Source organism: Equus caballus, chromosome 7, assembly GCF_041296265.1.
Source record: "Equus caballus isolate H_3958 breed thoroughbred chromosome 7, TB-T2T, whole genome shotgun sequence".
Lineage (NCBI taxonomy): Eukaryota > Metazoa > Chordata > Mammalia > Perissodactyla > Equidae > Equus > Equus caballus.
The window spans coordinates 61146083-61162712 of record NC_091690.1 but is presented as its reverse complement, the minus strand read 5'-3'; the positions used below and the strand labels follow the sequence as shown (position 1 = coordinate 61162712).

Below are 16630 nucleotides of genomic sequence, written 5' to 3'. Positions count from 1 at the left end.
CTGATGTCTTGACTTGTTCCTGATCTTAGAGGGAATGTATTCAGTCTTTTCACCCTTAAATATGTTAGCTACAGATTTTTTGTAGATGCCCCTTTTCCATTTGAGAAAGTTCCCTTCTATTCCTAATTTTTATAAAAGTTTTTATTATCAAGAATAGATGTTGGATTATGTCAGATGTTTTTTCCATATCTGTAGAGAAAATCATGTGGTTTTCTTTTCAGTCTGGTATGGTGAATTACATTGCTTGATGTTTGAATGTTAAGTTAATCTTGCATCCTGAAATAAACACCACTTGATATAATAGCCTTTTTATATATTGTTGGATTTAGTTTGCTCATATTTTGTTATGTATATTTATGTCTGTGTTCTTGGGGGATATTGGTCTGTAGTTTTCTTGTAATGTCTTTGTCTGGTTTTGCTGTCAGGGTAACAGTGCCCTCTCAGAAAGAGTGAAGTAGTATTCCTTTCTTTTCAAATTTCTGGAAGAGTTTGTGTAGAATTAGAATAGTTTCTTCCTTAAATGTTTGTAAGAATTTACTAGTGAAGCCATCTGGACCAGGAATTCCTTTGTGGGCAGATACTTTACCATTTCAGTTTTCTTTATAGACGTAGGGCTATTTGCGCTGTGTCTTCTTGTGTGAGCTTTGGTAGTTTTTGTCTTCCAAGTGATTTGTCCATTTTATTTAAGTTGTCAAATTAAATTGTCATAAAATTGTTCCTATATTCCATGATCATCTTAATTTCTGAAGAATTTGTGGTGATATCACCTCATTCCTGATAATGGATGGAATTTGTGCCTTCTCTTTTTTTTCAGATTATAGTCTATCTTGGGAAATGTTTTGTATGGATCTGAAAAGAATGTTTATTCTGCTTTTGTTTAGTGTAGTGCTCTATAAACATCAATTAGGTTAAGTTGATTGATAGTGTTCTTCCAGGCTTTTATCTTTGCTGATTTTCTCTCTACTTTTCTGTCAGTTATTGTAGAGGGGTATTAAAATCTCTGACTATAGTTGTGGCTTTGTCTTATTTGTCCATGTAGTTGTATTCATTTTTGACACGTGTTTTCAATTTCTGTCTTTAGATTCATAAACATTTGTTATGTCCTCTTGATGAATTGACCCCTTTATTATTACGAAATGGCCTTTATATCTGATATCATATACTGATATTTAAAATAATCACTGGCAAGAGGAATGGGATTAGATTATTGATGTAGTTAAGCTAATAGCCTTGTAAAAGAAGGTGAATTACCTAAACAAAATAAGCATTTTGTTAGAATAGAGGAAGGAAGTGAAGGAAGGTGGAGGGATGTTGTATAGTCATCTAACGATTATTTATTGTGTGCTAATCTTACCTACTTTAAAAAAATTTTATGTGCTATTTAAATGAAAGGCCAAATTTCGATATAATTCTTTATTTGCCACTCTTGAATTTGAAATTAAACAGACTCAATTATTATAATATTTGGATCAATCCCGTTTAATGGTTGGAGAAAACTCAGCTGAAGAGTGACTCAACTCTATTATATTGTTTTGAAATAAAATTGAAGTCTAACTCTAAATATCAGCATTTGTGTTTTTTTGTTTGTTGTTTTCCTTTCTTAGTTTGTTTTGACTCTAAGTCTAAAAGGATAACAATGTTGGGAACCCCCCCCTCCCCAAGCTTTTCTTTAAGTTTCGTTATGTTCAGAGAGGAAAAGCAGAACATAACATGGTATGTTATTTCATCATGTCACATTGGATAGAATATGACAGAACATATATTTACAAAAGTACACTCTTCTTTATAGCCAGATGACTGCTATCAATTTGGAAACAAACCATCTGCTTATTGTTTAAATTCCTGGATAACTTACCAACCCACATCTATAAACAGAAGTAACATTCTTTATAACCTTAAAACCACTGCTAAGGTCCATTGTCTCCATATGTAATGCATATTTCCTGTGTACTGAATGAAAACAGATTATGACATTTATGATGTCTAAAAAGATCAAGTTCATTTCATTAACATGAAAAGCTAATGGATTATACTTTCACCATTTGAAGTTGTTATAATACAGTTTGGGACATATTTGTTCACACCTTGGTAAAGCACATAGCCCCAAAATATTAATAAATAAGTGCTTACTTGACATACTCCAAACCACTATTTACCCATTAGCTCTTGATTCTTGCATTCATTCAACATGTGCTGACTGTTTCTCAGGTGTTAGGTGCTAGGGGTATAAGGATGAGTGAAATACAACCTACAGTCTAGTGAGAATTGTAGATGAATAAGTAATTACTATAATAAGTATTGTAAGTATAATACTATAATAAGTTTTGCTTATTTGAAGTAGTATACATTTTTGAGAGAAAAGAAAGATTCAAGGATGACTCAAGTTTCTGCTTGGGCAAATGGTGGATGGTACGAGAACACTCACCTGCAGATGAGGTGAGATTGGTGATGCTTGTTTGCCGATTGCTCGGTTTTTATATCTAGTCCTTATTTTCCTTAATTATCAAGTTAAGTGTATGTTAGAGCAATGGTTCTTAAATGGTGATATGTGTAGAATTTTTTATGGAATGCATAGTTTTCATAGCAATTTACTCTTCTTGCATCCCTAAGTCTTCCTATGAGTGTAACATGCAGGCTCTATTTGTCTTATCTGTCCTAGATTATTCATCTCTTGCATTTATTGTTGGCTTTAGTGTTACTGCTCATTTTCTTCTGCTTTGGTCAACCTCTACCTCTGCCTCTAGTTTATGTAAATTTAAGATGACATCTATATCTAAAGGAAGTAAATATCCTTCCTAAAAATTTTTTCATTAGGATAGTACCCAGCTTTTTCCTAATGGTTGGTGGGAACTAAATTACCAATTAATTGAGAACTGCTTTGGGGAGGGAGACAGGTGTGCATTCTTTTTTAAAAACAGCTTTATGTTTAATGGATGTCACCTGTTTTAAGTACACAGTTGGATGAGTTTTGACAGATGTTTATAGTCGTGTGACTACAACCATAATCAAGATATAGAATATTTCTCTCTTCCCTAAGAAGTCCCTCTTCCTCCTTTGCAGTCAGTTCACTTCCCCATGTCCCAGCCCCCAAGCAATCAATAACCTACTGTGACTGTAATTTTGGCTTTTCTGCAATTCATATAAATGGGCGTATGTTTTCATTTCTCTTGGGTAGATACTTAAGGATAGAATTGCTGGGTCTTATGGGAAGTGTATGTTTAGCTTTATAGGAAACTACCCAACTGTTTTCCAAAGTGACTGTATATTTTTGTATTCCCACCAGCAACGTATGAGAGTTCCAGTAGCTCCATATTCCTGCTATCACTTGGTATTGTCAATTTTTTTACTTTTAGCCATTCTGGTACGTGTGTAGTGGTATCTGATTGTGCTTTTTTTTTTTTTGAGGAAGATTAGCCCTGAGCTAACATCTGTCGCCAATCCTCCTCTTTTTGCTGAGGAAGACTGGCCCTGAGCTAACATCCATGCCCATCTTCTTCTACTTTATATGTGGGACACCTACCACAACATGGCCTGCCAAGTGGTGCCACTTCCACACCTGGGATCCGAACTGGCGAACCCTGGGCTGCTGAAGCGGAATGTGCGCACTTAACAGCTGTGCCACTGGGCCAGCCCCTCATTGTGCTTTTAATTTGCATTTCCCTAAAGATTAATGATATTGAACACCTTTTTGCCTGTTCATATATATATATATATATGTGTGTGTGTGTGTGTATGTATGTATATGTGTGTGTATATATATACATACATGTATATACATATGCAGTATATACATATACAGTATATACATATATATGAATATTTATGCATATGTGTATGTATCTTTTTTCCTTTTTGAGGAAGCATCTTTTGGAATTTTTTGCTCATTTTAATTTTTTTGGTTGTGTGTCTTATTTTTGAGCTGTAAGAGCTATTTATTCTGCATGCAAGTGCTTTGTCAGATATATATTGGTAGCTATTTTCTGTTGAGTCTGTAGCTTGCTTTTTCATTTTCTCAGTTGAATCTTTCAAAGAGCAAAAGGCTTTTAATTTTGATGAAACACATTTTATTAATTTATTGTTATCTGATTCTGTGTAACAAACCACTCAAAATTTAGTGGCTAAAAATAGCAATCGTATTTACTTTGCATGCATCTGCAGTCTGGAAAGGGCTGGCCCAGAATAGCCCATTACTGTTCTACTTGACATCGGCTGGTGCAGCTTGAAAGCTAAGGGCTGGGATCATATGAACACTCATTCACATGAATGGCGCCTGGGCTGGGAGAACTTGGCTAGCTGTATGTTCAGATAGCGGCCCTCTCTCTGTTTCTATGTAGGTTTTGTAGGATGGTGCTTTCAAGGTAGTTGGAGTTCTTACATGGTGTCTTGGGGCTCCAAAGGCACGTGTTCAAAGAAAGTGTGACTGCCAGGCAGAAGTTACTTTGCCTTTTATGATTGGGCCTTAAAATCAGCATGACTTCTGCCTCATTATGTTTCAGTTACGGTTACAAAGGTCGTTTCGAAGGTCCCAGGTTCAAGGAGAGGAAACATATGACATATGGAGGAGAGTCAGTTTCACATTTTCAGAAGCACACGTGGGATAGGATGTATATTGGTGTGGCCATCTTTGGATAGTACAATCTGCCATAATGAACTTTTTCTTTAATTTTTTCTTTTTCTTTTCTTTTTTTTCCCCTGTGTAACATAGCTTTGCCTAAATGAAGATTATCAAGTGTTTCTTTCCAGTATTTCCTCTAGAAGTTTTATAGGTTGAGCTCGAACATTTAAGTCTGTGTTCTATTTTGCGTTAGTTTTTGTGTGTGGAGTGAAGTGTGGGTCAAGGTTCATATATTTCTGTTAGGAAATTCAATTGTTTCAGCTCCACTGGTTGAGAAGAGTACTCTTTTCCCATGTACCTTGATATCTTTGTAGAAAATCAACTGAACACACAGTGTAGGTCTATTTCTGGATTCTAGCCTTACGCTGATACCACACTGTATTGATTACTGAAGCCTTACGATTAATCTTCAAATCATGTAGGATAAGTCTGTCAGCTTTGTTATTTTTTAACATTGTTTTGGCTATTTTGTGCTTTTAACATTTCAATATAAATTTTATAGTCAGATTGTCAATTTCTACAGAAATGCCAGGATTTGGCCTATAAGCCATAGTTTGATGATCTCTGGTCTAAAGAAATCCATTCCTTTTATGATGAATGTTTGGCAATGTAAAGTGCTTTCTTTCCTTTTTTTTTTTTAAAGACTGGCACCTGAGCTAACTTCTGTTGCCAATCCTTTTTTTTTTCCTTCTCCCCAAAGCTTCCCAGTACCTAGTCGTATATTCCATTTGTAGGCCCCTCTGGCTTCTCTGTGTGGGATGCCACCTCAGCATGGCTTGATGAACGGTGCTAGGTCTGCGCCCAGGATCAAAGCTGGCGAAACACCTGGGCCAACACCTGCTGGGAAACACCTGCTGAAGTGAAGCATGTGAACACAACCACTCAGCCACGGGGCTGGTCCCTAAACTGCTATTTCTTAGCACGTGGGATTACTCCGTGTCAGTTTTTTGTTTGTGATGAGGAAAATGTTACCTTCGACCTTCTAGGCTGAAATAAACATTAGAATTCAATCTATGCAACCATAATGTTTTACCTCTCCAGAAAACTGTCTAGAGTTGCACCTTCTACCAGGTGTCTTTCAGTTGTCTCTGTAATAGTCAGATGATATTATTGTAGTATGAAGATTAATCTCTAAGCATATCACATGGAGATGCATTAAGTTTATCATGTATTTTTGAGTTTCCTACTAGATTATAAATTTATGTTGGGGATGGTGAAACTTCATCTTGGCTTCAAAGTAGAGCCAAAATGCGCTCATTCACTACATATGTACTACGTATGTACTTTGTTATGAGGAAAAGGTATGTTATTAGAAAGCAAAAATTTTATGTGCATTAACAAATATTATTCCAAGGGTAGCTTTTGGAGAGTTGATGTGAGGTTATTTTTTAAATTTAATTTTCACCTTGCATAATTGGCACACAGAAGAAAGGGTATGTCCATGTCATCTAATATTCAGAGCATTTATTGAGATCACTGGGATATGAATACAAATAAAAGCTATTCTCTGTTTCCGAAGTAAATGTGGTTCAGAAAGCAAAATACATTTGTAATGTATGCTATTGTAGAAATATTTATATTTAGGAGGAACATTTATTCTTTACCGTGAGGGGGCAGGGAAAGCATAGTAGAAGAATTCTGAATTGAATCTTGAAATTATGTTTTTTAATGTAATCTCACAATCTCTGTCTTTTAATTGATGTGTTTAGATTAGGAGTCAGCAAACTACAGCCCACTGTCTGCTTTTTAAATGAAGTTTTATTGGAGCCATGTCTGTTCATTGATTTATTGTCTCTGGTTGCTTTCATGCTGCAATGACAGACCTTGTAGAACCTGAAAAGCCTAAAATATTTATTTGTCCTTTTGCAGTAAAGTTTGCTGACTTCTGATTTAGATCATTTATATTTAATGTAATTGCTTATATTGTTTGAAATAGGTGCACTATCTTTTTACTTTTTTGTTCCCTCTGTTTTGCTTCTTTCTTCCTCTTTTCTTTCATTCCTTGGTTTGTGAATATTTTTTACTGTTCCATTTAAATTTGTCTGTTAGATTTTTGGCTATATCGCTATGCATTACTTTTTTAGTGGTTCGTTTAGTGATCATAATATACATGCTTAATCTTTTACAGTCTACTTAGAATTAATATTTTACCACTTCTATTAAAATGCAGAAGGCTTACAACCACACAGGCCTCTTTATCCTCCCCACTTATGTTACAGTTCTTGTATATATTAGGTCTGTATACCTTGAAAATTTCATCAATGTTATTTTTCAGCAGTCATTTATATGTTAAAGATCTTAAAAGAATGAATACAAGCTTTTACATTTACTCAAATTTTTACCATTTTCTTGCTTTTATTTCATTCATGAAGTTTCAGGTTTCCCTCTAGGATTGTTTCTCTTCTACCTATAGAAATTTCTTTAGCAGTTCTGCTGGTGGCAGATTCTCTTAGTCTCTTTCACATGAGAATGTCTTTATTTTGCTTTCATTCCTGAAGGATGTTTTTGCTGGATACAGAATTCTGGGTTTCTAGTTTTTTTGTTTTGGAGCTTTAAAGATGTTCTTTCTTCTTGCTTCCGTGGTTTCTGCTGGCAAATCTATAATCATTCTAATAGTTGTTCCACTATATGTAATATGTATGGTTTTTTTTTTCTATTTTCAAGATTTTTTTCTTTTTATTTGGATTTCAGCATTTTGTTTATAATGTGTCTAGGTGTGGTTTTCTTTGAGCATATCTTACTTGGGGTTCCTCAGCTTGAATCTGTAAAAGTATGTCTTTCACCAAGTTTGGGAAATGTTCAGCTATTATTTCTTCAGACGTTCTCTGTATCAGTGTGTTTTTTCTCTTTCTGGATCTCTGTTAATACAATTGCTAGATGTTTTGCTATTCTCCAACAAGTGTCTGGGGCTCTTTTCTTTTCTTTTTTTAATCTTTTTTTTCTCTCTGTTCTCTAGAATGGATAATTTCTATTGATTTATCTTCAAGTTCGCTGATTCTTTCCTCTTTCATCTTCTTTCTGTTCTGAGCCCCATCCACTGAATTTTTTATTTCAGATATTATATATTTCAGTTCCAAAGCTTCCGGGTTTTTTTAGTGTCCATTTCTCTGCCGAGAACTTTTCTTTCCATTCGTAGTATGTTTAACCTTACCTCATGGAACACAGTTAGAATAGTTGCTTTATAGACATTGTCTTGTAATTTCAACATCTGATTGTTTTTCATTTGAGTTTTGTTCTTTGCAGATTGGGTAATTTTGGATTGATCTTAGATGTTTTGAATATCATGTTGTGGGACTCTGGATCCTGTTAAAATCCTCTAGAGAGTGTTTTGTTGTTGTGTTTTTAGTGATAGTAAGTAGTCTCAACTGTTAGATTCAGACTGCAAGTTAGGTTTCATCTTCAGTGGGCAGTGGTTACAGTGTCAGTTCTGTGTTCGAGGCCTTTTCTATGCTACTTTGGGTCTTTCCCATCTATGTGCCACTCATGGGTCATTCTAGGACTTGAGTGGTGGTTTTACTTGTAGCTTTGCTCTCAAAGCCTTTGCTTTGCTGCTTGGGTCTGTTCTGTGCATGTGCTGATTATGCGTGAGCCCTGTGCTTGTGCCAGGTCAAAACACAGATTTACTTAGGGGAATCTCCTTTTCTAGCTCTTCCTTTCTGGAATTGTTCTCCCCCGCCCCCCACCCCCCATATTCTCTGTCTCATTGGGCCTTGTTCTTCTAGTCCTGTGCCCAGAAAGACTGTTTCTATCAGGGTTTTAAACTGCCTGCACTACTGTTATGGCTACGTCCGGTCAACAGGGCCTGCCGTTGGGACAAAGTGGCTGAAAAAAACAATGAGGATTCTTCTTTTCTTCTTTGGGCTACAGAAGTCTCCTTTCCATATGACTTTGGTGAAAAAACCAGAATTCCTTTTCCACTTTTAACTACCTGCACTGTTGCTGCTTCATCTTATAACTGGGGCCTATCTAGGGGCAGAGTCAATAGAAAAAAGAGACAGAAAATCCTCCAACAACCAGGAATTAATTCCCTACATTTTCTGGCTCACTTGGACCTCTCTTCCCTGTTTTCTGGCCAGAAAGATAGAGTTTCTCTCAGAGGTTTTGCTCCCTGTGCTGCAGCTGCTGCAGTGCATGGGCCCTGAAGTTATGAATTATAATTAGTGAGCTGGAAAAGGGTTGGGTTGTAGGCAGCTGCCTGGAGAGAAGAGTGAGATGGTTTGGGGATATCACAAAGGTCTTGGTTGCTATGCTAATGCATTTGTGTATTTTGAATACATACATATTATTAGATTTGTATCATGCACTGCTTCTTTTGTGAGAAGCATATAGCTAATGCTCAGTCTTCCTATTTTTTATTTTGTATTTTTATCATCATAAGGAAGGAAAGCAGCTGGTGCTTAAAAGCCTCAGTATTTAAATCTTTTTTCTTCTATGGCCAGGATAAACAGCTGGGGAATGAATTTTGCATATGATTTCGGAAGACTTTTGCTAAATTAATCTTCTTGAAGTAATGTAAGTTTTCTGTTTTTTTTGGTTGTCTTGTCAAGAATTTTAGCATGAATAAATGGTCGTATGGCATAATGTGCTAATTATGGTTGACTGTTTTATATAGTACATTTTTAATTGCCATCTGGTGCAATTTTTAGTGGCAATCTGATGACTATTTTATAAGATAGAATTGGAATTCTGTATTTTCTTTGAGATAATAATAATACAATTATCATTTATTGAGCACTTACAGCTTTTCTTGAGTTATGTACCATTGTTATTGTTATTTTGCTAATGATGAGGTTGAGCTCAAAGAAGTGAAGTTGCTTGTGTGAGATCACACCTCTTACACATGGTGAAGCTAGAATTTGAACTCAACAGTCTGCTTCTAAAACCTACTTTCTTCATCTTTCTGCTATCTTGTTATATATTGCGTGAGGTGCTAGGAATACATAAATACATTATAATTCATGTCCTCAGGACCTCACTGTTTAGTTGGTGAAGCAGAACAATACAGAGAGAGTCATAAAACAGGACTGCTGTGACTCTTTGACATAGACTTTTGTTTTTCATATTCACAACTGTGATTAAGGCTCATTCATTCATGGTCTGTTATTAGTGCATTCCTTATTTTTACATTTGAAAAATCAAAATTAGTATTTCTCAAACATCTTTTCTTCTCAAGAAGTGCTGTCTTAAATTAGACCTTGGATTTATTATTTTACATTTATCTAGCTCTTTACAGAGCTTTTCACATATGTTAACACCTGCACTGACCACCACACGAAGACAGATGGATATTAGCTATCACCTTTTTATGGAAGGCCAGAGCTTAGAGAGTTTAAGTGACCTGCCTAAGGTTGTCCAGATAGTAAATACTAGTGGAAATAAGATAACCAGAATTCTAGTTGCTTGACTAATAGGAAATAAATATCTGCTAAATACAACTTTTGTATTAATATTTATAAACTGCCTGTTAAATTACCCCATTGTAGTCTCTGTAATATGATGCTTTAAAGTTGTTATAATCACACTGCTTTTCAGGGTAAAGTATATCAAATATATATTTCTTCTTGTTAATTTTACTTATTTTGTGTTGGTTTAATAAATTAAAAAGTATTGCACTGTAAGAGCATGAGTCTGTACTGAATTTTTATTATTTTCGCTTTGGGAGCTACTCAGTGTAGTACTGCATGTATTATAACATTTTATGTTATTTCACAATTCTGTTTTAAATCTGTTTTATCTTTTAGTGTAACAAAATTATTACTTTTTCTAACTTTGTATTTTTATTATTACCAAACAGTATATGTGCATAGTAGAAAGTTAAAAATAAGGAAAAACACCCAGAGGTTACTACTGTTATCACCTCACTGTACATGCTGGATCTTTTTTGATTTGCACACATACACACACAAACACAGGAATCCAATCCATAACTTTGCATTTATTACATCTAGATTTCGTGTCTCCTGTGTCTTTTTTCTAACATTCTTCTTGAAAGCAGTATCTCTTGATAACCTATTTTTAAACAAGGACCTATAGATGATTATTTTCCCTGCCACTGACAGAAAATGTTTGAAAATCTTTTTAGTATTAGTCATTTTAGTTGTTATCAAAACTCAAGGAGAGGGAAATTTCAATAAAGAATTTGCTGGTGGTAAATTTACCAATGCTGAGAATTAGCCCTGTAGCTCATTGCTTTTGACACTTGTTAGTTGTTGTTTGGGTACAAGTAAATTAAAAGCAGTCTCTTCAGTAGAAGTCAAAAGAATGTTGTGCACTCCAGTGCTTCCCTATGGAATCAAAGGAAGCTGAGCTGAATTGACACAACGCTGTTAGAATGAGACATCCTTAAAAATGTTGGCGGGAAGAGCTGATGAAATAAATCAATTTAGTTGGAAACAAAAGATTGAATTTGGTATTCTTCTCCTGGAGAAAGTGCAGAAAAAGAATTAGATCTTCAAACTGCGTTGGGTTTTTGAGACACAAAAAAGTAAGTAGTTTGATCTGGTTTAGACAGGTTGTTGCATACTTCATCCCAAATGCTTGCTGCCTCTGCCTATCCCCTTTTGCTCTTCAAATATATCCAGTAACTAACCTGACCTAGATGAGTACTGTTGATCACATCACTAGATTATAATCTGCTTTTTTTTGGGTATGTGGATAACCCCATCACTCCCCCTAAATGGCTTATTTTAACTCTCTCAGTGAATTATGAATTGGAATTTTAATCGTATTGTGCTGCAATCACAAAATTTAGCAGTGTTTGCCCTGAAAGTTTTTTATTTTCTTACTTAGCATGTAGACATTAACGCCCCACCCCCTTTTTTGGGTGGGGGTGTGTGTAGGAATGTTCAAAAGATGGCTATTCCTCATTTAAAAAATGTTAGAAAAATTTTGCTTTTATTTGTAAATTACATGCTGTATTTTACCAATACAGTTGAATTAATCCATTTAGTCCTTATCCTTTCTAGCCTTGCTCACTTTTCTTTGACAGTTCTGAAACCATGAATCCCTCTAGCTTTCTGATCCCGTAACTATGTGGATTTGTAACAACAAAGATTTATGATTTTCAACCTTAGCTGGGCTTTTATGATTGCTTGGCAGTTCTGTGTTCCATTCCCTTATGTTTTCCTTTTACGTGTGTTACATAGTCTCCTCCTGTCCCTAAGTCAGTGTCTTTGTCGTTCTTGGAAGATTATCCTGAATCCTAACTGAGAGAGGGAGAGCCAGAGGCGGAGAGGGGTTGGATAAGAGGAGAGAGAGGGGAGGGAGAGAGAGGGAAAACATTTACTGTATTTGCACCTTCTCCCTTTTACCATGGCTAACAGATGGCTGTGTGCTTTTGGTCCTGTCTCTTCTACAGGAATCTCTTTCAAGCACTATCCATTTTCCTTCCCGTGTCTGTAACTTGTTCCACCTTACTGACCACTACTACTTAGCCAATAAAAACCTGTTTAAATCTCTTCTATCCTAAAAATATCCTGTTATCAACTTTCTCTCATCTCTGCTCTTTCTAGCAACAACTCCATCTCATTCCTTACCTTTATTGTCAAGCTTTTTGAAAGAGTTTACTCATACTTTGACTTTGTACCCTCGTATTCAGTCCTCAACTCTTTTCTTATATGCACTACTCTGTTAGAATTGTAAAGTATTTGATCTCTTTGTGAAATTGCACACTGTTGATACCTACTCCATTAAAAGTTAAAAAAGAAGTTTGATCAAGGATTTACATGTAGTTTAAACAATCAAATAGTATGCTGCGAAGCTAGCAGAAAAAGAGTAGTACTCTTTTTCCACCTCTTCCAAATGCCTGATTTCCACAACCCAAAGGCAACCACTTGCAACCCTTTCCTTATTTCTTCTGATATTTAATTCCTTATATCTGAATTACATGTTTACACTGCTATTTATATTACACTGATGTTGTCCGCAGCCACAAAGTGCAAGGAATGACAGGTACTGCCAAGGCTACTTGATTGTTTAAGCAGTCAGAGTTTATTGATAAAGGGGAACAGAACGAGGAGCGAGGAAGCAAAGAACAACAAATCAGTACTTACAACATCCACAACACAGTCAGCCCGGGAGGTCCCAATAGTCTGTACGGCGGGCGGGAGTGCCGATTGTCCCGGTCTGAGGCAGAGTGTCCTCTCCTCCGGGAGACTCCCAGTTGTTCTCTGCTTGTGAGTCCCTTTTATTCTAATGTTATCTGGGTTCTGACTCAGGGTTTCAGACATTTGGATCCTTTGAATTATTTCTTCTTATTCCCATGGATGGGATGTTTCTATCTTTTTGTTCCCACGGATGGGATGTTTCTATAGTCCAGTCAGGTGCCTGTCGGGGTGGCCAGCCCAGACAAGGAACATGACGCCAGACATTTTCTTATTAACTTGTGCCTTGGGGCCAGGGCTGGAGTGGCCGTCTCCAGCTCTGAGCCCAGACACAGTCTTTCATGTAGGCCCTAGATCCCAGTGTCCCTGGAAGGCGGGGAAGTCAATGAACTCTGTACAACTGATGACACTGATTTTGTACACATACGTCAGTTTTCTTCAGTTTTCCATCCCTCTCACCCTTTGGATTTCTTTAGATGTGCATTCAGTTTTTAAACTTAAAATTCTTTTCTTTGTTGTTCATATACTGTTTCTTAAACCTGATGTTTAGTAGAGTACCCTTTGACTTATATTTTTGATTATTGAAGGTTGGTAAGGCATTCCTCTTATGCCAGGTTAAAAACTAAAACCACATACTAAACAGAAGTTCATACTGTTCAGTATGGACAGTTGATACTGAACTGAACTTGTATCCTCTCTTTTCTCAACTATACTCTCATGCAATCTTTTTCGCTCAGCCTCACTGGCCATCTTACTCGTCTTTGAACAAGCCAAGCCTGATCTTATCTACTGGCCTTTGTACTTCCTGCTCCTTCTGACTGGAATACCCCTATTGTGCACTGAATGTTTGTGTTCCCCCAAAATTCATGTCAAAACCCTGCCTCCCAGTGTGATGCTATTAGGGAGGTGGGGCCTTTGGGAAGTAATTAGGGTTAGATGAGGAGTCCTCATGAGTGGGGTTACTGCCCTTATAAGAGTACAGAGAGAGCTTGCATTTCTTTGCTGTCCACCATATTAGGATACAACAAGACAGCCATCTAGGAACCAGGAAGCAGGTCCTCACCAGACAGGGAATCCTAAAGCTTTTCCCTAGTTTTCTTCTAAGTGTTGTTTTATAGTTTTACCTCTTACATTTAGGTCTTTGAATCCCTTTTGAGTTACTTTTTGTATGTGATGTAGGGTAAGGGTCTAGCTTCATTCTTTTGCATGTGGAAACCTAGTTTTCCCAGTATCATTTGTTAAAAAAAGATTGTCCTTTCCTCATTGAATGGTCTTGATACCCTTATTGAGTATCATTAGACTGTGTATACAAGGGTTTATTTTTGGGCTCTCTTTTCTACTTCATTGGCCTATATGTCTATTTTTATGACAGTACCACACTGTTTATTTGCTGTAGCTTTGAAGTAAGTTTTGAAATCAGGAAGTGTGAGTCCTCCAACTTTGTTCCTCTTTTTCAAGATTGTTTTGGCTATTTGGAGTCCTTTGGGTTCCATACGAATTTTAGGATGAATTTTTGTATTTCTGTAAAAAAGTCATTGGGATTTCGATAGGAAACGCGTTGAGTTTATAGATCCTTTTGGGTAGTATCAACATCTTAACAATATTAAGCCTTCCACTTCATGAACACAGAGTGTCTTTCCATTTATTTATGTATTCTTTAATCTCTTTCAGCAGTGTCTTGTAGTTTTCAGTGAACAAGTCTTGCTTCTTTGGTTAAGTTTATTCCTAAGTATTTATCTTATTTACTTTTTTGATGCTATCATAAATAGAATTCTTAATTTCCTTTTAGGATTGTTCATTGTTATATATAGAAAGCAGTAAGTCTTTTTGGGTGTTGTTTAATATGTGACTTCACTGAATTACTTCATTTTCTGTCAGTATTTCAGAAGCAGTCAAGTGATTTGAACTGAACTCAAATGGAAATTCAAAATCAGAGTAAATGATAGTTTCTGAATTGAATCCAAGGACTAAATTTTTATTTAATCTTTGTTAATTAAACTAAGATTTAAACTTATCTAAGTATACTAATTTGAAACTAAAGACCTGGAAGAATACCAGCAGATCAAAATAATCTTTGAAACAATTCAGTTAGGGCTCTTGATAACATTAAAAGGTTCTGAAAATGATATTTCTGGAGTATAAAGTACAGTTTGTAGCTTTTATTATGCCTTATTGATGCTTCTGTAGAAGTTCTGGAAATGTAGTATTGAATGTTTTTTACATTTTGAGGTTGGGATATATAGTTGAATACAGATTACAGATGATATATTTTTGCTTTTTTCATTCACAGGCCACGGAAACACTATTTAGAATGGGTGTAGCAAGAGGAACCATCACAACATTAAGAAATGGAGAGGTAAGATGAGAATTTTGACATAATTATTAGTTCTTAATTCATAGAAAACAAAATGTGATGAATTCTATGACGCTTTATATAACAAATTGAGAAATACCTGATGTACGTAATATTGAGTGAATCTGCCCTACAAATCTGTTTTAGTTCAGTCATATTGGAACCTAGATCTTGGGTTGAAAATAAATTGCTGAGCCCTTTAATCTTAGGCTACCAATTGTTTTTACTCTTAAAAGAAAATGACATTTAATAATTTCTGCACACATATATATATCTCTCTATATTTAATGAAAATAATCCCATGCTTTTTTATTTATTCCTATTTTATGTTCTACAGATCTGATACTTCTTTCTTAGGATAAAATAATTTGAAATGTTGACATTTATCACAGAGAGAGAGAAGGGGGTATGGAGAGAGAGAGAGAGATGGAATTTATTCTGCTCTTTCTTATAGTTGAGGCTCAAGGTACAGATTCTAAGTTTTGATTCTAAATGGTCCTACTAATTCCTAAAAAAAACCATCCTACCACCTGAAATAAACTTTAGTTCTAAAATTATTACCAGGTTAATTACCACTCTGTCTGCTTTTTCGTTATTCACTGTCTCACTAAGACATACTTAGGTGGAGGTTGAATATAATGTCACATCTCCATATTCCTTTTTCTATTCTACTAGCAAATACTTAAGGATAAAATATAGCACTCCTTATTCTGGAATTAAGTTCTGTGTTGTTTAATGTAATATTTATATTTCAATAACCTAAATATTTAATAGTGGAAGCGAGTGAATATCTAAAGAGTTAAGTGAAATTGTATCATTGTATGTCTATAAAATTTATCGATTGATATATCTGCTTGTTAAGTGAAAATGTTCAATCATTTGGAAATTATATCTTAAATGTTTAATTGTATATTGGCAAATCACTTTGGTATTAATTTGTAATATATATTCTGTCCAAGAAAAAGTTAATTGATCCCTTTGCATTCTCAACAAACTGCAGTATGTGGTGCCATTTGATAAAGTCAGACATATTTCTCTGCTTAGAATGTATCAAAATGAATTTCAGATTTTTGTAATTACTGTGTATTTTCTCATGGAGGGGTAATGACCTTTTGAATTTTATCTTCTGTTATGAGAAAGTTGGGGAAATGTATGCAAGACAGTTTTATAAGTGATCTTCTGAGCATATCAACACATACTAGATATGTGCATATTTTACATAATGGACAGGAAGTAGTTAAAGCAGCTGGCTTTGGATCCATTTCTCCCCCACTTACTGGGGATTGTTACAGGTGACTAATTTGGTTATCAGGTATTTATGTTGGACAGGGTTTTTAAGCACTCTCTGACCTTCCATTTCTAAAATGAGGTTAAAATTGTAAGATGCACATTTTTTCCCCTGAAAATGAATGTGTCTTCTAATTAATGACACCTCATAGTCACCATTTACTATTTTTCACATTTTAACAATTCTCAAATTATGAGGTATCTTATAAGTCTATAATATTTTAGAGTTGAGAAATTATGGTAATATTTTGTAGTTTAAAAAAATACAGAGTG

At 35.4% G+C, this 16630-nt stretch overlaps 1 protein-coding gene and 1 long non-coding RNA gene across 3 annotated transcripts in view; one reads left to right on the top strand and one right to left on the bottom strand.

The window, feature by feature from the left end:
• Nucleotides 1-12875, bottom strand: part of LOC138925025 (uncharacterized) — a 28108-nt gene extending 15233 nt beyond the window's left edge. The window contains exon 1 of the long non-coding RNA XR_011440656.1: nt 12667-12875. This is a non-coding gene — a long non-coding RNA (uncharacterized lncRNA). The remainder of the gene's footprint in view (nt 1-12666) is intronic.
• The window catches only part of TMEM135 (transmembrane protein 135), a 241190-nt gene that overhangs the window by 81735 nt on the left and 142825 nt on the right, over nt 1-16630 (top strand). For both annotated transcript variants that reach the window (XM_003365362.5, XM_023645602.2), the window contains one exon: nt 15008-15073. In XM_003365362.5, coding sequence (XP_003365410.1) covers nt 15008-15073 — 66 coding nt within the window. The remainder of the gene's footprint in view (nt 1-15007; nt 15074-16630) is intronic.